Source organism: Cucurbita maxima, unplaced genomic scaffold (assembly GCF_002738345.1).
Source record: "Cucurbita maxima cultivar Rimu unplaced genomic scaffold, Cmax_1.0 Cma_Scf00103, whole genome shotgun sequence".
Classification (NCBI taxonomy): domain Eukaryota; kingdom Viridiplantae; phylum Streptophyta; class Magnoliopsida; order Cucurbitales; family Cucurbitaceae; genus Cucurbita; species Cucurbita maxima.
In genome coordinates, this window is record NW_019272119.1 from 72,941 (window position 1) to 95,102 (window position 22,162).

Below are 22,162 nucleotides of genomic sequence, written 5' to 3' on the forward strand. Positions count from 1 at the left end.
TAAATAACTAAACGTGTAATTTTCATACTCGATCTATAAACCTAAGAATACTCAAATCACTCGACATTTCAACCGTCTTGTCAATATTGCATTAATGAATATCATAGGAAAAAAATTTAAACGTTTAACGTATATTCGGTGAACCATAACCGTGGTATAGTTGAAACTTGAAAGTGGACCATTAATTTAAAAAAAGATGAAGTGGCGGACCCATTCAAAGGCAGACAAAATTCACCCACAATTTGAGACACCAATAATGGAGGGGTAGGCCATATGAGAAAACCAAGACGAAACGCACCAAAAATTCAAACAATGTGTTGGCAATCGTGGGGGACTTTTTTTATTATTTTTATTGCTTAATGTTTGTTTAATATAAGCTTACAAAGCACCGACAGATTCCCTTTGCTATTTTGGTGTTTCTCTTAATGGATTAATTCATCATCTTATTAATATGGGTGTTCATTCGTTGGTTGGATTAAGTCGAGTTGAGACACTATTTAGACTCAATCCAATTGTTCCAACTCTAAATTTTTTCGGCTCAATTCAAGCAAACCATTAATTTTTTTTAGTCGGATTAGTTTCCGTTATTCAACCATTTATTTAAATTTTTATTTTATTGTCGAGTTAATTTTTTTAAAAAAATATAGATTTTTTATGAACACTAGTCAGAGTGTTCATTTTATGAACACTCACTTTTATTGTCGAGTTAATTTTTTTAAAAAAATATAGATTTTATCGTTAAGAAATTATGACATGTATAAATAATTTTACTTTTCGAGTGAAATTGATGCTATTAAAATAATTATCAGTTAATTTAAGCATAATTTAATAAATAAAATACCAATTATCATTCCGATGATTTACTAAAAAAAACAACTAATGGTTGGGAGTTGGTAAATGGGGGAAGTTGGGCAATGGGACCAAAGCTAAAAACCATTATTGATTGCCTATCTGATAATTCATAAGATCTACGATTAATAATGCAACAAAATTTAAAAATAATAGTCACATTTAATTTTGGATTAAGACTATAGTGTCTTATTTTCCCACATGATGATAATAAAAAGTGGGCTGAAAACGTTATAATTAAATTATTATTTATAATAGCGTGTGGATGAAGACAATTATTTATAAATAAATGCGTCGACCTGATAATATGATGAACCAAAACTAAATTATGAAATATCAATAAATACGTAATTGTAATAAATTTTGTAGTCGATGAATATATTTCTTAATTATTTTTTTAAAAAAATGCTGACCAACTTTTGTTGACTTTTGTATTATGGATATTAATTCTACCTAATTTTTATTTAATAATATTAACATAAAAAAATTGGATATTATTATTATTTTATTTTCTTAAAAATTTTAATATATATTTTAGTAATATTTTATTATTATTATAATACTAATTTATTTTTCCTTATTAATGATCCATTATTAAAGAGAGGTGGTGTTCCACCCACACAAGGAAACTAGAAATATTGGTTATTGCAAAGAAAAAGGAAAAGCATTAGAAATTTCATAATTTTGTGAGTAGGCAAGTTAACATATAGATTACTATTTGAGGAAAATTTGAATTATTTAATAATTTTAAGAATTACTTCTCAAGAACACGATGAGAAAAATGAAAATTAGTATTATATTGAAGTTCTCATCTTGAAAAGCTGGTTAACAATAATTCAAGGCACTAATTACTGGTTAGAAACCCAATAAAGAACAGCTTGAACATCATAGCCACAAGCAACCGTGCAGAGAACAAAATTCTTTTTAATAACCAATAAGATAAAAATAAAGTAGGAGGTAGCTTTTGGTGATTTAAGCTCCTTAATCACTCTCTACCCACTAATCTTTTTCAGGGTGGTGACGACAAAACACAGCAAAATCGAAAGAATACGACTGTTTTCCTTTTTTTGAATCTAATTAACGCTAATTATACTGATTTTCAAGGTTATTTTTTGGGGTATTTTTTTGTTCTAATTCTATAGTTTCAAATTTTGTGTTAATTTCCTAATTGGGTTGCTTACCCCTTCATCTAATTCACTCCTTTTGCTTAATCTCAGGGCTGGCATTTACGCTGCTCGAACGGCCGAGCTATCATTGGACGGTTACTGTACGAAACCCGAAAATATAATGCGATAATGATATTCTGCGATGGAGAATAGCAGGGAGACAGAGAGAGAGAGAGAGAGAGAAGAAATGGGGTGAAGAAGCTGATTGGTTTGTGGGGTTTTCTCTGATGACCCATTTTGTTGCCTTAGTTCTTATGCTTTTCATTTGATCGAAGCGTTTGATCAGAGGAAATCGCTGTTTCGCCTCTTTTTTGGGAGACCCATTTGCTTGAAATTTGATTTTGTGTTCTTTCTGAGCTGTACTGCTTCTTGTATGATTGGGAACAAGCTGCTTTTTCAGCCGTTCTGGTGATTTTTGGTCCCCTGATTACAAAAGGGTTGGTTTCTGCAGCATATTTGAACTATTGATTTCTTCCATTTGCACTAATTCTTGTGTGTTGAGTTCATAATCGATTCGTATAGATAAGATTTGTTTGAAACAATCAAGTTCTTGTAAATTTGGGAAAGTTTAAGTGGTTGGAGATCTGGATTTCATCTGTTTTCCTCATCCTTCTCTTTGAAGCTGCCTTTTATTAAAGGCTAAATGGCCACAATGTGAACAAAGCTTCGTTTCATAATGACGTTTTTGTCTTGCTATGCAGGTGAACTCAGTGACAGGGAGATGGGAAGGCTCGTGGAGGATTAGCTTGGTTTCTGGCCTGGATCCGTTACCTTGATTGTTGTGTTCTGGAGTTATGGCGACGTTGTTGCATTCGGAATCTCGGCGCTTGTATTCTTGGTGGTGGGATAGCCATATCAGCCCCAAAAACTCAAAATGGCTACAGGAGAATCTTACAGGTTATGCATCTTCCATCTTGACTAATCTTACTGATGCGAGTTCAGTTCTATTCCCATGTTTAGATGGTGCTTGACCCCCACATTACTCGAGTCCGTGGGGGTGCGAGTTCAGTTCTATTCCCATGTTTAGATGGTGCTTGACCCCCACATTACTCGAGTCCGTGGGGGACTTTTCGTTTAGTTTACGAGCTGCATTGTTCTTACATTTGTTCAGCTTCCTTTAGTCTCGAATCTTTTCTTCACTGTAAATAAAGAAAGACTCAAGAGTTCGCGAACTTCACTCGACCTTTGACTGATTTCACTTGGAAAAGCTGCTTCGTTCAATCACTTGCCCTTTACCGTCCATTCGCGTTAATTTCTTGCTGAATTTTTTTAACATCTGAGTTTTGGATGAGTTGGTATTGGAGGCTAGAGTTGAAGAATGAGGTAGAAAGTTTGTTTAACATCTGAGTTTTGGATGAGTTGGTATTGGAGGCTAGAGTTGAAGAATGAGGTAGAAAGTTTGTAGTTGAAACTCTCTTTAAAGGAGACCTGTTGTTCACATGTTTGCAGATATGGATGCCAAAGTAAAAGCAATGATCAAACTCATTGAAGAAGATGCAGACTCCTTTGCAAGAAGAGCAGAAATGTACTACAAGAAACGTCCGGAGCTAATGAAATTAGTCGAGGAATTTTACCGAGCTTACCGTGCTTTAGCTGAAAGATATGACCATGCAACTGCAGAGCTTCGTCATGCACATAAAACCATGGCTCAAGCTTTTGACAACCAAATGCCTCCTTTTATGTTCTCTGATGAGTCAGCTTCAGGGTCTTCTAGTTCTGAAGCTGAAGTCCACACACCAGAAATCCACCTCCCGAATCGTGCACTGCTCGATCGAGATGACTCGCACAAGGATTCGGCATGTTCAACATCAACAAACCAACATCCATTAAGAACAAAAGGAGACAATGAGCTAGAAAATTTAGAGGTTAGTGAAGGAGGAAGCATCAAACCACTAGTTTTTTCTGAAGGGGAATTGGATGACCATAGTTTGCAAAACGTATCCTCTCAGTTATCAAGTAAAGCTTATGATCACGAATCGCATGAGCTGGTTGAGTCGGGAAGTGACGAGAAATTGGATGTCGAACTTCAAAACTTAAGAAAGAGACTCAAACAGATGGAAGCTGAAAAGGAAGCTTTCTTTCTTAAATACCAGAATTCTTTGGAGAAGTTATCTAGCTTAGAGAAAGAACTTAGTTCTGCTCAGAAAGATGCCGGCCGACTAGACGAACGAGCGAGCAAAGCCGAAATCGAAATAAAAATATTGAAGGAAGCCCTTATAGATCTGAAAGCAGAGAAGAATGCTGGTCTTCTACAATATAATCAATGTTTGCAAAAGATATCTAGCCTAGAAAAGCTATTATTTGTAGCCCAACAAGATGCTGAAGCACATAATGAGAAAGTTGCTATCTAGCCTAGAAAAGCTATTATTTGTAGCCCAACAAGATGCTGAAGCACATAATGAGAAAGTTGCCAAGGCCGAAATTGAGGCGCAGAACTTTGAGCAACAGCTTTCCAGATTAGCAGCTGAAAAGGAGGCCAGTCTTCTTCAGTATGAACAATGCCTAAAGGAGATATCTGCTTTGGAGAAGAAAATCTCTCGAGGCCAGTCTTCTTCAGTATGAACAATGCCTAAAGGAGATATCTGCTTTGGAGAAGAAAATCTCTCTTTCTGAAGATTATGCAAGAATGCTTGATGAACAAATGAGTAGTTCAGAGACTGAAGTCAAAGCACTGAAGATAGCTCTTGATGAACTGAAAGAAGAGAAGGAAATAGCATCCCGCCAGTATGAGCAGTGCTTGGAGAAGATTGCGAAAATGGAAGCTGTAATATCTTGTGCTCAAGACGACGCAAAACGTCTGAAAGGTGAGCTTATGATGGCTAAAGCAAAACTCGAGACAACCGAAGAAAGGTGTGCTCGTTTGGAGCAATCAAACCATTCACTGCAGTTTGATGCAGACAAACTTGTGCAGAAGATTGCTATTAAGGATCAAGAGCTTGCAGAAAAGCTAGATGAGTTGAAGAAAGTTCAGAGTCTAATGAACGACGAGCAGTGATCAAGAGCTTGCAGAAAAGCTAGATGAGTTGAAGAAAGTTCAGAGTCTAATGAACGACGAGCAGTCGCGATTCGTACAAGTTGAAAACACTCTCCACACTCTGCAGAATTTGCATTGTCAATCTCAGGAGGAGCAGAGAGCTCTGACCTTGGAGCTAAAAAATGGTCTCATGATGTTGAAGGATTTGGATATAGGAGGAGCAGAGAGCTCTGACCTTGGAGCTAAAAAATGGTCTCATGATGTTGAAGGATTTGGATATATGCAAACATGGTATGGAGGAAGAGCTTCAACGAGTTAAGGACGAAAACAAAATGCTGAATGAACTACATTTTTCTTCTGATACTTCAATGAAGAATTTAGAGGAAGGACGAAAACAAAATGCTGAATGAACTACATTTTTCTTCTGATACTTCAATGAAGAATTTAGAGGATCAATTATCTAGCTTGAAGGAGATGAAGGACAAACTTGAAGAAGTTGTTGCACAAAAAGAAGATCAGAGTAACTTGCTTGAGAAAGAGATCCTTCATTTGAGAGAAGAAATTAAGGGCTTAAGCGGAAGATACCACGGCATAACGAGACAATTGGAGGCAGTAGGATTGGATCCCGACTCGCTCGAATCGTCAGTGAAGGAATTTCAGGAGGAGAATGCCAAGCTGAGGGGGGCATGTGAAAAGGACAGGAACAAGATGGAAGCACTTCATGAGAAGCTCAGTTATATGGATGAACTTTCAAAGGAAAAAGGACAGGAACAAGATGGAAGCACTTCATGAGAAGCTCAGTTATATGGATGAACTTTCAAAGGAAAATTCCATTCTTAAGGTATCTCTAGCTGAACTGAATGCTGAATTGGAGAAAGTCAAGGAATCCCAGGAAGAAAAAACTGCTCTTGTTGCAGAGAAATCTTCGTTGCTTTCTGGAGAAAGTCAAGGAATCCCAGGAAGAAAAAACTGCTCTTGTTGCAGAGAAATCTTCGTTGCTTTCGCAGTTGCAGAATGTAACTGAGAATATGTTGAAACTTTTAGAGAAGAACACATTGCTAGAAGACTCCCTATCTGGTGCAAACAAAGAGCTTGAAGGTTTAAGAGCAAAATCAAAGGGCTTAGAAGAATTCTGCCAGTTATTGAAGGATGAGAGGTCAAATCTTCTGAATGAACGAGGGGTGTTGGTGGGTCGACTCGAAAGCATCGAACCAAGACTAGGAAATCTCGAAAAGAGGTTTACAAATCTTGAAGAGAAGTATTCTGATCTTGAAAATGACAAAGACAGGAAATCTCGAAAAGAGGTTTACAAATCTTGAAGAGAAGTATTCTGATCTTGAAAATGACAAAGACTCTGCCTTATATCAAATAGAAGAATTGAGATTTTCCCTTCTCATGGAAGAACAAGAGCATACAACTTACAAACAATTGACCGAGGCGAGACTTGCGATTTTCCCTTCTCATGGAAGAACAAGAGCATACAACTTACAAACAATTGACCGAGGCGAGACTTGCTGGTTTGGAGGATGATGTCCATGCCCTGAGAGAAGAAAGTAGAGTAGGCAAGGAAGAAATCGAAGAACTACTAGATAATGCTGTAAACGCCCAGGTCGAGATCTATATCTTGCAGAGGTTTGTTGAGGATATGGAAAGGAAAAATATTTCTATGCTCATTGAATGTGAACAATATGAAGAGGCATCCAAGTTATCAGATAAACTTATTGCTGATTTGGAAGGCGAAAATCTCGAGCAACAAGTCGAAGTGGAGTTTATGTACAACGAAATCGATAAACTATTTGGAAGGCGAAAATCTCGAGCAACAAGTCGAAGTGGAGTTTATGTACAACGAAATCGATAAACTCAGAGCTGGAATCCGAAAGGTATTAATGGCTCTTCGAATTGATCAAGATTATGTGCAGGGAAATATGAAAGACGAGAAAATCCTGATAGTGGATATCTTGACCAGAATTGAGGACTTGAAAGCTTCTGTGTTCAAAAATAAGGACAAGAAGCAGCAACTGCTAGTTCAGAACTCAGTTTTATTAACTCTTCTCAAGCAACTGAGTTTAGAGAGTGAAGAACTTCTATTAGAGAAAGATAACATTATGCAGGAGTTAAAGATCATGAAGGGGCAGCTAGCAATGCATGAAAACGACAAGCACGAGCTTCTGAAGTCGAAAAACGAGTTGATGATGCAAGTTAGCCAGTGGGAGCAACATGAGCTAGCACGAGCTTCTGAAGTCGAAAAACGAGTTGATGATGCAAGTTAGCCAGTGGGAGCAACATGAGCTACTGCTGAAGGCCGAGATCGAAACTCTAAATGAGAAGCTAGTAAATCTTCAAGGGACCTGCCTTATGCTGGAAAAAGAAAATCATAATGTTGCTGAAGAAAAGAAATCTTTGCTCAAGAAATTTTTAGACCTTGAAGAAGGCAAGAACATTATTCAACAAGAACAGCACGATTTAATCGTCCGGGAAGTGATTGCGTTCAATATCCTATCATCGGTTTTTGAAAGCTTCAAAACCGAGAAATTCATGGAAACGGAAAAGCTCGTTCAATATCCTATCATCGGTTTTTGAAAGCTTCAAAACCGAGAAATTCATGGAAACGGAAAAGCTCGTTCAAGACATATGTCGTCTCCAAGTGGTGAATTCTGATACAAAGGAAGAAGTTGGAAAGTTAGCAGAGAAATTTCAGGTGAAGGAAGTGGAAAATTTGCATTTAAATGGTTCAGTAGAGAAATTGGCTAAGGAGCTACATGAAGCAAAGGACATGAACGATCAACTTAGCTATCAAATTTTACTTGGAAATGATTTTCTGAGGGTGACAGCCCAAGAGCTTTCTGAAACAGAAGAGAAGCTTAAAAATTCACATCTTGAACTGTCTGAAAAGTGCTCACCAAGAGCTTTCTGAAACAGAAGAGAAGCTTAAAAATTCACATCTTGAACTGTCTGAAAAGTGCTCAAACCAGGAGAATGAGATTCAAAGCCTTTGTGAACTGAACGGAAACTTAAAATACGAAGTCGATTTATTGCACGACGAGATCGAGAAATGCAAAGTTAAAGAGGAATGTCTGAATTCAGAACTACAGGAATTTATTGCACGACGAGATCGAGAAATGCAAAGTTAAAGAGGAATGTCTGAATTCAGAACTACAGGAGAGAAGAGATGAATTCGAGCTCTGGGAAGCGGAGGCCACGACGTTTTACTTCGATCTTCAAATCTCATTGATCCGGGAGGTCTTATACGAACATACCGGAGGCCACGACGTTTTACTTCGATCTTCAAATCTCATTGATCCGGGAGGTCTTATACGAACATACAGTTCATGAACTTGCACAGGCTTGTGAAACTGCTGGGGATGAGAATGCTGCAAAAACTACAGAGATTGAACAACTCAGAGAAAGAGTAGGTTCCCTGGAAACTGAAATTGGAGAGATGGAAGCACAGAGAGATTGAACAACTCAGAGAAAGAGTAGGTTCCCTGGAAACTGAAATTGGAGAGATGGAAGCACAGATGTCTGCTTATAAGCCTGCCATAGCTTCTCTGAGACATGATGTAGAATCACTCAAGCATATTGTTCTTCCTCAAACTAGGGATATCTGTAAGGGTTTTGTAGGAGAAGAGGTAAAGCTTTTTTCTTATTAAATATATGCTAAAACACCTGCAGCAGTACTTTAATGCACAAATTTACTACGATTTAGCTCAAAATAGCCAAAATGCTAAAACACCTGCAGCAGTACTTTAATGCACAAATTTACTACGATTTAGCTCAAAATAGCCAAAGTTTGTGCTTGGTATCATTGAACTTCTTCAGTTCCTTTGTTATTGGATGAGCTGAGCGTGAAGGATAATGTTGCTGAATTCTAATAATGATTTATGTTCATATGTTGCCAGGAGGAGGAAACCAAGATAGGATAATGTTGCTGAATTCTAATAATGATTTATGTTCATATGTTGCCAGGAGGAGGAAACCAAGATTCATGTTCATCACAGTAGCTGTTATGTCCACAAAGATGAGATATTGGATTTGCAGAAGATTAGGGCCGTGATAAAGGCAGTCGAGATTGCTGTGATCGAAGAAAAGGAAAAACTGAACAAAGAAGCTGCTGAAAAACGTGTCGAAAACTCGAAATCGGAAGGAAACTCGGTTCAAAAAGCAACGACTAAGGAAGGGAAGGGTTTGAGGGATGGAATTAGTGATAAAGTAAAGGCAAGAAAGAACAAACCTGAGAATGGAATATTGATGAAAGATATTCCATTGGATCATGTATCAGATAGTTCATTCCAGAGAAGAAGCAAAAGGGAATGTAGTGAGACCAGTGATCAAATGCTGAAGTTGTGGGAAACTGATGAACAAGAATGCGAGCAGAGTTTGATTGATAGCGTGCCACAAAGCCCGTCGGATGCGCAAATCGAGTGCCCACAGTCAGAAATTGTAGAACATAAAAGTCCAGATTGTTCTTCAGAGCTGCAAGTAGAGAAGGAGTTGAGCGTTGATAGATTGGAGCTATCGCCTAGCATTAGAGAACGAATTCGACGAGGTCGAAAAGGAAAGGTTTTGGAGAGACTTGATTCAGATGTTGTTCAGTTGACAGGTCTTCTAACAAGCGTTCAGGATTTGAAAAAGAGAATGGAAGTGAACACAGTGGAAATGGCTAGAAACAATGAATACGACACGGTCGAGAAACATTTAAAAGAAGTCGAGGAAGCGATCTTCCAGCAAGTAAATATAAATGGTCAACTGAAGCAGAGTTTGGAACGCAGTCCATCGTGTTTCGAGCGAAGGTCATCAGTAGAAAGCGAGGCAACTGGAAACATGCCCCTAAACAAACTAACAGATCAGGCACAAAGAGGATCAGAGAAGATAGGAAAACTACAGTTTGAAGTACAGAACATTCAGCGTGTTATTATGAAGCTCGAATCCGAGAAAACGAGAAATGGGAAGAACAGATTCTCGAAGAGTAAACCAGGTGTTATTCTGAGAGATTTCATCTACAGAAGCAGAAAACGCAGCAGCGAAAGACGGAAGAAGGCATGTGCTTGTGGATGTACAAAACCTTCTACTCATGGAGACTGAGTGTTGTAATGCTGAAGAACAGCATAATGTTATAGAGGCAGCAGAGCTAGATATTATCCCCTTGTAAGTTGTATGTACAATTGTAGTTTGGTGCTCGGTAGATCATCTCTGGATCTTTTTTTTTTTTTTTTTGAAAAAAATGCTCCCCTTTTGATCTTATGATGAACTATAATATAGACAGATTGATGTAGTGATATAACCTCCTTTCTAAAACTTATAAAATCTTGAGCTACCTTCATTGATTGATTGATTTTGCAGAATAGGGCCCTACATTGAGATGCATACATAATTGCCAAAATCTTGGCTTTGTGATGCTCAAGTAAACAAATGACCTGACTTCACCTTAGTTTAACGGGATCCGTTCTACAATTACTCAGCGATCAATGTATTGTGTAGCACAAGATTACGGAGAAGTCTTTTCCATACCTATCTCTGCCCTTATGAAAAGTCTTTTCCATCCCCATCTCTGCCCTTTTTCATTTTCCATACCCACGAAATTCTTCATTGAAGATCTAAAAACATTTAAGAGTGAAAAAAACGGTGCAATTTGCTAAAATTGATTCAATGAAAGTATTCTTAACTAAGGATTTGGTAGCACAAAATTGCGATCCTCAAAACCAACTCTCTGACTAGATCGAGAAGCGGGTTAAAACTAAGTTTGTGACAAAGCGGGGCAAAACTAAACAAAAACAGATCAAATGAAATTCAACATAACTGAACTTAAGCTCCAACAATTTCGGTAGGCCCCTCGTCTGCAGCTTCATCAGCAGGTCTCTCAACCTTCACGCCAACGTCTTCTGAGTAGTCTCCATGAACCTACGAACACAGATCACGGCAATGATAAGACTCTGAAATACTATTATAATTTCATAGGCTACGGATCCTACGAACACAGATCACGGCAATGATAAGACTCTGAAATACTATTATAATTTCATAGGCTACGGATTAAGCCATGTATATACCTCCATCAACTTTCCAAGATCGAATTTGGGTGCTTTCAAAATTTTTACTTTCCGGATAAACACATTTTGAAGAGGGTAGATGCTGGATGTTGCCTTTTCAATCTCCTTGCCGATGGACTCTGGAATGAACTTGCGAACCAATTCCTTCAAATCGCAAGAGGTTGCTTGGTTTACCATGATCTCTCTCATCTTACGACGGATCTGACATGCAAAAAGGATGTCAGCATCAATTCAGAGAAAACTTATTGACAAATGAATTACCATAAGCAAAAGACAAGTAACAAGTTTTACGATAAAAATACTTCACTCCAGTCCTGAACTAACCTGCCTGATCTGACTGGATTGGGCGTAGCATGTCCTTTTCACTTGGTTTGGCCTTCTCTTAGTGAACCCAATGCAAAACATTCTAAGAGTGTAGTTGTCGGTGGTTTTGACATCGACATGAGCTTCAATCAAAGTATGCCACTTGCGTACTAAAGACCTTAACTTGTCGGTAGTAAAATTCATTCCCTGAACATTTTCACAAGAAAGAAATAAGATAAAAACGCAATCAACAAAATACTATGTGAAAACAACCAAGTGGGATGTCCCATCTCACCCAGAAATTTGTCAGGACATTCCTCCCTTGAACATCTTCTGCTCTCAGTCGAATCTTCCTGTAAGCGTGCTCCTCATCATCCTGAAGATCAGCCAACGAGACCTCGAAGACTCTGTGTTTGAGACCTTCAGAAGCAATCTATTGGGCGCAGCCAAGGAAATTTAATATTTACATTATTTGCAAAATTAATTATTGATACAGCCATTTGATAAATAGAAGAAAGTGTTTCAATACCATATTCTATTACTTTTTTATATTAATTATTATGTTCTATAATTGATATTTTCCAATATTCAATATTTATTTGAAACTAAATTAGATTTTATTTTCATATGAATTAGGAATAGCTAAGATCTCAGTAATTAAGTAAACTACTACTCATGTGACATTTTTGTTATGTGATCACGCTTAACCCAAAGATTAAAGCATCGCTTTTGTAATGCAACGGTCATTGGTTTCATTTTATAGGTCTTAAATCTACATCAATAACTTCCAAAACTCCAAAGAAGTAAGCCAGGTTACAAACGGAATTCCACAACATCTAGAAAACATAAAATCCAATCTTTTGTTCTAAGTATCCAAATATCCCCATCCAGCATCAATACAAATTTATAAACAAGGAGATAAAGAAAAATCTTGTATCAATCGAATTCGACAATGCCACCAAAACCCATTTAAAAAACAATGCCTCTAAGACCACACAAACACCATTCAAATTCTCTTACACTATACCCCCTTTTTCCAGATAAATTTCAAATATAAACGTAAAAGCAAGCAGAAAAGGATGAATTTACCTTGGTACCCTGCGTACGCGTAACAAGAGTCTTTCCAACATTCTTAACAGTGAAAACTGAAGGTGCTTTGATATCATACCAATCCTTCTTGGCAAATGGATCGGTGCTGAAGGACGAGCATACAACAGATATATAAAGTACTCCAAAACCAACACTAAGATCTGAAAAACAAGCTGAAGGACGAGCATACAACAGATATATAAAGTACTCCAAAACCAACACTAAGATCTGAAAAACAAAGGAATATAAAAATATATATATACTCACGCTTTCTTCTTGCCTCCCTTCTTTCCCTTCGAAATCCGCTTGTTCTTACTGAATGAAAAGAAAACAAGTATGAGAGATAAAAACACAATGCAGCATACAATTGAAACAATCGGAAAGAAAGAAAAAGTACCCGACGGCCATGGCTGGAGGAGGCGAGTTGCCCTAACTCCGCAGATGTATAAAGAAAGAAAAAGTACCCGACGGCCATGGCTGGAGGAGGCGAGTTGCCCTAACTCCGCAGATGTATTGCTGCACGGCAGAGAGAGTTTGAGAGCTTCCAATACCCTAAAATCTGCGTTTATATAGGTCAGGTTTTTGGTCTTTTATATAGAGTTTGAGAGCTTCCAATACCCTAAAATCTGCGTTTATATAGGTCAGGTTTTTGGTCTTTTATATTTTTTTATTTTTAATAATTGATCTTGAAGGGTTAACTCTAACCTATCTAACGAAGAGTTCACAGTAATATCACAATTTTAGTATATTTGTAAATATTATTATTTAAATAATAGTACTTTTAATTGGGTCTTCATCAATTACAAGGCGAGAGTCCATGAACTCAAGCCCATCAGGCGAGAGTCCACAAAACAAGAGTCCATCGAAACAAGAGTCCATGCACTCAAGCCCAGGAGGCCAGAGCCCACCAAACAAGAGTCCATGGACTCAAGCCCATTAACGAGAGTCCACGAAATACGAGTCCATTAACTCAAGCCCATCAGGCGAGAGTCCACAAAACAAGAGTCCATCGAAACAAGAGTCCATGCACTCAAGCCCAGGAGGCGAGAGCCCACCAAACAAGAGTCCATGGACTCAAGCCCATTAACGAGAGTCCACGAAATACGAGTCCATTAACTCTAGCCCATGGAGCTGAAAGTTTTGTCGTTGGTGTTGTTTTTCTTTTTAATATTATTGCTATTTTATTTTAAATTTTCATAAATCAATTAGAAAATGAAAATTGGCCAATATAAAGTAAGAATTCAAATTACATGCATATGTATCACATCACCAATTAAGAAAATCAGTAATACCAATCATTACTGATACTAGTATTAAAGCGGCGGCGGCGGTGGAGGTGGCAGCCGTCGAGTGCAGCCAAAGACGCCGCAATCAACAGGGTAAGAGTACAAAGCTTTACATTCCTCCGGCGAACGTTGTAATGGTCTTTCCGGCAAACAATTTTTTCGGTCATCACTCGCCTGAAGCTTCAGGCACATCGACGGCTCACTGCAGAAGAAATTATACGAGTAAGTGAAGTTCTGCAATGTCGGCAACAAGCAGACACTCGCCGGTATCTCGCCGGATAATTGGTTATGTGCGATATTTAGCTGCTCCAATTTCTTCATTCCAGCCATTGTCTCCGGCAAAGGTCCAACGAGATTGTTGTCACTGACATCGAAAACGGTGAGATTGCTCAGCGACCCAATTTCCGGCGGCAAACACCCAATCAACCCACTATTTGTGATTATAATTTCTTCGAGTGTATTGTTCATATTTGACAAACTCGAGGGGAGGCAGCCATTAATGTTGTTATTAGCAAAAACCAGCACAGAAACAGGGGAATTGCCGATGTTTTCCGGGAGGGAGAAATTGAAATCGTTGTTATTGATGAACAGAGCATCGAGTTTCTTTTCAAACAGGGAAGAAGGGAGATCGCCGTGGAATTTGTTGAATCGAATGTCGAGGAATTTGAGGGAAGGGAGAGAGAGAATTACAGAGGGGAACTCGCCGGAGAAGTCATTGTTGCTGAGATCGAGCTCAAAGAGGAGAGTGAGGAAACGGAAGGAGTTGGGGACGGTGCCGCAGAAGAGATTGGAATTGATGTGGAACAGGGCAAGGTCGGTCAGGAGGCCGAGATCGTCGGGCAGGGTTCCCGAGATGTTGACGTGGTTTAGGTCAACCCCGGCAACTGTGAGGATGTCGGGGTCGTCGGGAGCAGGGGCACAGAAGACGCCGGAGTAGTTGCAGACGTTGGAGCCGTACCAGTCGGCAGTGAAGTTGGTCGGGTCGTCGGTGATGGCGTGTTTCCAAGCTTGGAGAGCTGTGTAGGCCTTGAGGAGTCTCTGGTTGGGGAGAAATGGGGATGGCGGCGATGGCGACGGAGATGGCAGTGGAGATGCTTGAAAAGAAGGTTCGGGGAGGGGGAGGAGGATGAGAATAGAGAGGAGGAGGAGGAGGGAGTTTGAGGTTTTCATTTTGGAGGAGGTTAATGGAGCATGGTTGTTACAAAATTATAAAATTTGGGTTTTTATACGAGAAATTCGACTCCAAATTTTCTACTTAATTTAATATCGTTATTGCTATAGTTGGTATTAAATTAAGCTACCATGATACATGAATAGAGGAGTCGTATTTAATTTAAATATTTATTTATTTTATTTAGTTTTTTGTTATGTTGTTTTTAGAAGCGTTTTAAAAATATGAGGTCTATGACTATGTTTTAAGATGAAAGTGACGTTTTATGAAAGTTCATGATATATAAACAATAGCGACTTTAAATTGAGTAAAAAATTGTGGGTCGTTAAACGAGAAAATGAAGGGATACATGAATGAACCAAGACTACGTTCGAATGAAAGCAATCATAGAGATGGAATGATTAAGAAAGGGGGAAGGGTATAATTAGAGAGTGTGTGTGGGGGTAAAAGGGTTTGCATGGGAAGCAATAGGTAGAATGTTGTTGGGTCATTATTGAAATTCTCAACCAGAAAACAACTTATTACCCTGATGATTTAGACAACCCACTAATCCAACGTATTCATTTCTATTTCCACATCCCTATCCATCAACATTTTAACTTCAACCATGTGGTAGGAGATTCAAATTAATCCGAGTCGATCCAAATCTAATGAGAAGCCAACCAAGGTTTCCAGAATTTACACGAACATCGATTCAATATGCATTAATATCACTTCTACGCATTGATATAATATTGTTCCAAAAAGATTGAATTGAATTGCTCAAAAAAGATCCTAAAGTTTAAATCTTTAAAATTTTCTTTTAGGTTAATGGATGATTAACATGGTTGCTTCAGACTTAAAATATAAGCATATTGATACTCGTTGATTAAACAAAATTTGAAACTTATGGAAAAAGAAATACTCAAAATAACAACAACAAAAAAAAAATAATGATAATGAAAGAGAATCTTTTTAAAGCAACCCTACACGAATTTGGTGAATAATTGTAAATATCATATGATTTCGTTTGGAATTAAGGAGTTAAGAAAGTTAGACTTTAATCCCTGTTATTATCGGAAACAACCATTAAAGCATTTAATGAGACAGATAAAACGAGATTTCTAGAAGGATGGGTAACACTTCAAAAGCCTTACCAAAAATAATTTGACACTCCATCTTGAATTACATGTTGCGAACATTGATAATCGCTTTCATCAGAGTTCGAACTTTGAACATTTCCATTTTTGTTTAGAGATGGAAAGGTCAATTGGTTGCCTTGTTATATCAATAGTTGTTGGCCTTTGATGGTTGTTTTAATTAATTATATGATGGTCGAGTTAGGTTTTAGTAATAACATCGAAAAAAATCAATGAAAGAAATCTCGTATTAAATAAATATGTCACCCTGTTCTTCTTTGAATTGTTGTAAAAGAATTGAATTTGGTTTTAAAGACCAAATTCGATGATACATAACGGGCAAAACAGAATAATATATGTTAGTAAGGGTTTGAGCCATTACAAATAGTATAGTCAGACACCAGGTAATATGTCAACGAGGACACTAACCCCCAGAGGAGTAGAAGTAGATTGAGATGTTACATTGATCGAAGAGAAGAACAACGCATTAGTCATAGTTATAAGAATGTGAAAACTTCTTAGAGACGCATTTTAAAATATGGAAGGAAAATTCAAAAAGAAAAATTGTAAAAAGACCCTTCGTAAAACAAGAAGACCAAAGGAAAAAGCAGCAAAGTCTGGTGTAGATAATCATGTGATGAGGGAAATTTGATGGAGACGATAGTGAAAATATAAACAAGATGTGAAAGCGTGAAAATGATCTCTCTTAAATGATTTTCACCCAATTTCATTTTCGCGTATTACATTAAAAAAAAGAAAGTGGATACAGTAATTTCCATGGGTGTGGATAAGAACATAACTGATGTGGCGTTCTGATTGGTGGATATATTACCACCTTGTGTGGACTTAGTGAGAGGACCCCATCAGCCAAATAGATCTCCTTTAGCTTGGAGTAATTTTCCAGACTACACATTGTTCACAGCTGAATCTAATTCAGCAGCAGCAACAGGACTTGGCTTCCATGTTTGGAGTACGAAGTTGCAGGCCGTTACAGCCTCTCCCACTGTAAGATAGATCCATTCGTGCCCGATCGCCTCGATAAAGTTCGACTTGTTTAGCTTTTTTATCACCTCACTTTTCGGATTTGCAAGAACAAGCTGCATAATCACACAAAACCATACAAGAAATTACTATAACGAGACATTTTGGGTCAATTTCGAGTGAGTTTATGATGAACGTATTAGTCGATTTCGAGGGAGTTTATGATGAACGATAACTTGAAAATACATACTTTGAACCCCTTTCTTTCAATACTCTTCTTAATCTCTTTAAGCATGCTGATCCCACTTGAATCAATGCTACTCACGCCTGTGTTCAAAATTTCAATTCAATATAACGAGAGAGATTGTTTGTTCTGTTCCAAACGTCAGATGTTTTTATAAGTAATTACCGGAAAGGTCCAGAATTATGTACTGCAAGCTGGTTTCTCCTGATGATTTTATCCTCTCTTCTTCGTCAGTAATCCACCTTGAAAGCCTGAGAGAACAGAGAAATGTAAATCAGGATCACTGCGTCTCTCATTATGAGGGATCATTATTCAGAATATTACCTTTCTCTCAGGTAGTTTGAGTTAGCAAAATAGATTGGTGCTTCCAATTGAAGGATGAGAATTCCAGGCACATGCTCAGCTGTTGGGTATTGATCAATGCTTCTGTAAATTGTGGAGTTGGGAATGTTACCTAATACTAAAGTTCTTGGCCTTGCGATCATGAGAAGCACCCTCAACACAGAAAGTGCAACCTGAAAAACAATGTCAATTGGTAAAAATGAGAATCATATTGGTTGATTCAAATTCATTCTATTGATTTGCTCACCGCAATGATCAAGCCCATTTCAACACTGCCAAAGNCTTCAACCATGTGGTAGGAGATTCAAATTAATCCGAGTCGATCCAAATCTAATGAGAAGCCAACCAAGGTTTCCAGAATTTACACGAACATCGATTCAATATGCATTAATATCACTTCTACGCATTGATATAATATTGTTCCAAAAAGATTGAATTGAATTGCTCAAAAAAGATCCTAAAGTTTAAATCTTTAAAATTTTCTTTTAGGTTAATGGATGATTAACATGGTTGCTTCAGACTTAAAATATAAGCATATTGATACTCGTTGATTAAACAAAATTTGAAACTTATGGAAAAAGAAATACTCAAAATAACAACAACAAAAAAAAAATAATGATAATGAAAGAGAATCTTTTTAAAGCAACCCTACACGAATTTGGTGAATAATTGTAAATATCATATGATTTCGTTTGGAATTAAGGAGTTAAGAAAGTTAGACTTTAATCCCTGTTATTATCGGAAACAACCATTAAAGCATTTAATGAGACAGATAAAACGAGATTTCTAGAAGGATGGGTAACACTTCAAAAGCCTTACCAAAAATAATTTGACACTCCATCTTGAATTACATGTTGCGAACATTGATAATCGCTTTCATCAGAGTTCGAACTTTGAACATTTCCATTTTTGTTTAGAGATGGAAAGGTCAATTGGTTGCCTTGTTATATCAATAGTTGTTGGCCTTTGATGGTTGTTTTAATTAATTATATGATGGTCGAGTTAGGTTTTAGTAATAACATCGAAAAAAATCAATGAAAGAAATCTCGTATTAAATAAATATGTCACCCTGTTCTTCTTTGAATTGTTGTAAAAGAATTGAATTTGGTTTTAAAGACCAAATTCGATGATACATAACGGGCAAAACAGAATAATATATGTTAGTAAGGGTTTGAGCCATTACAAATAGTATAGTCAGACACCAGGTAATATGTCAACGAGGACACTAACCCCCAGAGGAGTAGAAGTAGATTGAGATGTTACATTGATCGAAGAGAAGAACAACGCATTAGTCATAGTTATAAGAATGTGAAAACTTCTTAGAGACGCATTTTAAAATATGGAAGGAAAATTCAAAAAGAAAAATTGTAAAAAGACCCTTCGTAAAACAAGAAGACCAAAGGAAAAAGCAGCAAAGTCTGGTGTAGATAATCATGTGATGAGGGAAATTTGATGGAGACGATAGTGAAAATATAAACAAGATGTGAAAGCGTGAAAATGATCTCTCTTAAATGATTTTCACCCAATTTCATTTTCGCGTATTACATTAAAAAAAAGAAAGTGGATACAGTAATTTCCATGGGTGTGGATAAGAACATAACTGATGTGGCGTTCTGATTGGTGGATATATTACCACCTTGTGTGGACTTAGTGAGAGGACCCCATCAGCCAAATAGATCTCCTTTAGCTTGGAGTAATTTTCCAGACTACACATTGTTCACAGCTGAATCTAATTCAGCAGCAGCAACAGGACTTGGCTTCCATGTTTGGAGTACGAAGTTGCAGGCCGTTACAGCCTCTCCCACTGTAAGATAGATCCATTCGTGCCCGATCGCCTCGATAAAGTTCGACTTGTTTAGCTTTTTTATCACCTCACTTTTCGGATTTGCAAGAACAAGCTGCATAATCACACAAAACCATACAAGAAATTACTATAACGAGACATTTTGGGTCAATTTCGAGTGAGTTTATGATGAACGTATTAGTCGATTTCGAGGGAGTTTATGATGAACGATAACTTGAAAATACATACTTTGAACCCCTTTCTTTCAATACTCTTCTTAATCTCTTTAAGCATGCTGATCCCACTTGAATCAATGCTACTCACGCCTGTGTTCAAAATTTCAATTCAATATAACGAGAGAGATTGTTTGTTCTGTTCCAAACGTCAGATGTTTTTATAAGTAATTACCGGAAAGGTCCAGAATTATGTACTGCAAGCTGGTTTCTCCTGATGATTTTATCCTCTCTTCTTCGTCAGTAATCCACCTTGAAAGCCTGAGAGAACAGAGAAATGTAAATCAGGATCACTGCGTCTCTCATTATGAGGGATCATTATTCAGAATATTACCTTTCTCTCAGGTAGTTTGAGTTAGCAAAATAGATTGGTGCTTCCAATTGAAGGATGAGAATTCCAGGCACATGCTCAGCTGTTGGGTATTGATCAATGCTTCTGTAAATTGTGGAGTTGGGAATGTTACCTAATACTAAAGTTCTTGGCCTTGCGATCATGAGAAGCACCCTCAACACAGAAAGTGCAACCTGAAAAACAATGTCAATTGGTAAAAATGAGAATCATATTGGTTGATTCAAATTCATTCTATTGATTTGCTCACCGCAATGATCAAGCCCATTTCAACACTGCCAAAGACGACACCGATGTATGCACCGAGGCAGACGACAAAGTCGAATTTGTCAAGTTTCCAAAGGTGGATGACTTCTTCATAGTTGATAAGGCCAATCATAGCAGTGATGATTATGGAAGCGAGCACCACCAGGGGCGTGTAATGAAAAAATGGCGTCAAAAACAACAGAGTGATCATCACAGCAAGCGAGCACCACCAGGGGCGTGTAATGAAAAAATGGCGTCAAAAACAACAGAGTGATCATCACAGCGATTGCCATGACAATATTGGAGACTGCAGTTTTACATCCTGCATTGAAGTTCACAGCACTCCTTGAAAATGGCCCTGCAAATTTTATCCATATTAGTAACGCTGGATCGCAACCTATCAGTTAATACATATCAAAACTAAAAACTCCACAGATTGGTAACTTCAACACGAATATCTAATAATCGAACGCCCGAACTCACGCCCCTCCATTGCTTTAATAAGGATTCTTACCGGAAGTCAGGTAGCAAGAAGTGCAGGAACCAACAATGTTCATTATCCCAAATGCTATCATCTCCTTGTTGCCATCAGTGTGATAATTCTTAAATGCAGCAAAACTTCTCCCAACTGCTACTCCTTCCTGCATTATACAATGGGTTCAAGGAAATGAAGACAATTCACTAATTTTTTTCTTTGGGGCATTTCATCAAACACTTACAATGGGTTCAAGGAAATGAAGACAATTCACTAATTTTTTTCTTTGGGGCATTTCATCAAACACTTAGTACTCATGTTTCCAAGCACACCCACCAAGTAGAATGAAACACAATTCACTAATTTCTTTCTTTGGGGCATTTCATCAAACACTTAGTACTCATGTATCCAAGCACACCCACCAAGTAGAATGAAAAACTCTTGTAAAGACAATCAATTCATTCATATTACTGATCCAAGCACACCCACCAAGTAGAATGAAAAACTCTTGTAAAGACAATCAATTCATTCATATTACTGCTCAAATCTGTCCCTTCAACACCATATTACCAAGTAAAGGATTGAACTCAAAAACTTACAGCAAGGCCAATGATTCCGACGATGATCCCTGTTTTGATGGCAATTAAGAGATGAGGAGATCCAAATGCCAAGGCCAATGATTCCGACGATGATCCCTGTTTTGATGGCAATTAAGAGATGAGGAGATCCAAATGCTAAATCAGTCGCAGATAGTGGATTCAACCCTTTCTTCAAATGCCCAATCTACATAAGAACAAAAACATAGAAACCCAATAAAGATCAACCCAATTAAAGATTTCACAAAGCAAAAGAAACAGCGACGGAAATGGCGATTCGGTAAGTTACCACTTGAACTCCATGCTTTTCAGCGTGGGTGAAGTAGACGAGAAGGCTTCCCAAGATGACCGACGTCAAAGGCGCCAATGCATTTATCCAAAAGAAGATCGGTTTCTTCTTGCTCTGCAATTCGTTGACACGTCAAAGGCGCCAATGCATTTATCCAAAAGAAGATCGGTTTCTTCTTGCTCTGCAATTCGTTGACCAAATTAACTCAAATTAGCAACCACTAATTATTTCACTTAAATATATTAATTATAAAAAAAAATCAATTTTAAATTAGTATTGTTAGTGAATTAGTTAACATTTATGATTCACTTTTGTATAATTATTTTCATTATTTAAATTAGTATTGTTAGTGAATTAGTTAACATTTATGATTCACTTTTGTATAATTATTTTCATTAATTCTTGATGCAAACTATATTGTAACAAGACTATTAACATGTTCAAATTTAAAATTAAAAAATAGGGAAATTTAGTCTTGGAAAAATGGATAATTAATACAAAACAAACCCAAAATCAAGAAATTATTAGACATATTTTTGTATTAAAAAGTTTGGTTTTGTATTTTTTTTTTTTTTTTTTTTTTTTTTTTTTTTTTTTTTTTTTTTTTTTTTTTTTTTTTTT

At 37.3% G+C, this 22,162-nt stretch overlaps 5 protein-coding genes across 6 annotated transcripts in view; 1 reads left to right on the forward strand and 4 right to left on the reverse strand.

Annotated features, from left to right (window-relative positions):
- Positions 1 to 1,861: 1,861 nt before the first annotated feature.
- On the forward strand, positions 1,862 to 10,321 carry LOC111473090 (protein NETWORKED 1A-like). Its single transcript, XM_023118652.1, has 21 exons — positions 1,862 to 1,953; positions 2,067 to 2,452; positions 2,717 to 2,912; positions 3,465 to 4,343; positions 4,411 to 4,490; positions 4,558 to 4,966; positions 5,034 to 5,174; positions 5,242 to 5,337; positions 5,405 to 5,697; positions 5,765 to 5,872; positions 5,940 to 6,210; positions 6,278 to 6,426; positions 6,494 to 6,725; positions 6,793 to 7,206; positions 7,274 to 7,551; positions 7,619 to 7,822; positions 7,890 to 8,075; positions 8,143 to 8,242; positions 8,310 to 8,402; positions 8,470 to 8,618; positions 8,956 to 10,321. Exons 3-21 carry the CDS (start codon positions 2,810 to 2,812, stop codon positions 10,069 to 10,071), a joined length of 5,301 nt encoding a protein of 1,766 aa, XP_022974420.1. The 5' UTR covers positions 1,862 to 1,953; positions 2,067 to 2,452; positions 2,717 to 2,809; the 3' UTR covers positions 10,072 to 10,321.
- Positions 10,322 to 10,600: 279 nt separating this feature from the next.
- Positions 10,601 to 13,000, reverse strand: LOC111473093 (40S ribosomal protein S3a). Of its 2 annotated transcripts, none has more exons than XM_023118656.1 (7): positions 12,826 to 12,897; positions 12,696 to 12,743; positions 12,429 to 12,534; positions 11,635 to 11,772; positions 11,361 to 11,546; positions 11,037 to 11,237; positions 10,601 to 10,887 (listed from the first exon to the last, which is right to left on the reverse strand). In XM_023118656.1, the coding sequence occupies exons 1-7, from the start codon at positions 12,834 to 12,836 to the stop codon at positions 10,792 to 10,794; spliced, it is 786 nt and encodes a 261-aa protein (XP_022974424.1). In that variant the 5' UTR covers positions 12,837 to 12,897; the 3' UTR covers positions 10,601 to 10,791. The 2 variants fall into 2 exon arrangements, with proteins under 2 accessions (XP_022974424.1, XP_022974423.1); XM_023118655.1 differs by having other exon boundaries at positions 10,623 to 10,887; positions 12,893 to 13,000.
- A 647-nt stretch (positions 13,001 to 13,647) lies between these two features.
- LOC111473092 (leucine-rich repeat extensin-like protein 6) lies at positions 13,648 to 14,889 on the reverse strand. The gene has a single exon (XM_023118654.1). It carries the CDS (start codon positions 14,882 to 14,884, stop codon positions 13,742 to 13,744), a length of 1,143 nt encoding a protein of 380 aa, XP_022974422.1. The 5' UTR covers positions 14,885 to 14,889; the 3' UTR covers positions 13,648 to 13,741.
- A 1,737-nt stretch (positions 14,890 to 16,626) lies between these two features.
- Positions 16,627 to 17,853, reverse strand: LOC111473095 (sulfate transporter 3.1-like). The gene is made up of 5 exons (XM_023118657.1): positions 17,818 to 17,853; positions 17,553 to 17,743; positions 17,394 to 17,479; positions 17,235 to 17,311; positions 16,627 to 17,100 (listed from the first exon to the last, which is right to left on the reverse strand). Exons 1-5 carry the CDS (start codon positions 17,833 to 17,835, stop codon positions 16,909 to 16,911), a joined length of 564 nt encoding a protein of 187 aa, XP_022974425.1. The 5' UTR covers positions 17,836 to 17,853; the 3' UTR covers positions 16,627 to 16,908.
- Positions 17,854 to 18,994: 1,141 nt separating this feature from the next.
- Positions 18,995 to 22,162, reverse strand: part of LOC111473096 (sulfate transporter 3.1-like) — a 4,308-nt gene continuing 1,140 nt past the window's right edge. Inside the window, 10 exon segments of the mRNA XM_023118658.1 lie at positions 18,995 to 19,468; positions 19,603 to 19,679; positions 19,762 to 19,847; positions 19,921 to 20,111; positions 20,186 to 20,400; positions 20,468 to 20,539; positions 20,696 to 20,822; positions 21,195 to 21,196; positions 21,325 to 21,439; positions 21,542 to 21,745. Coding sequence (XP_022974426.1) covers positions 19,277 to 19,468; positions 19,603 to 19,679; positions 19,762 to 19,847; positions 19,921 to 20,111; positions 20,186 to 20,400; positions 20,468 to 20,539; positions 20,696 to 20,822; positions 21,195 to 21,196; positions 21,325 to 21,439; positions 21,542 to 21,745 — 1,281 coding nt within the window. The 3' untranslated portion in view covers positions 18,995 to 19,276.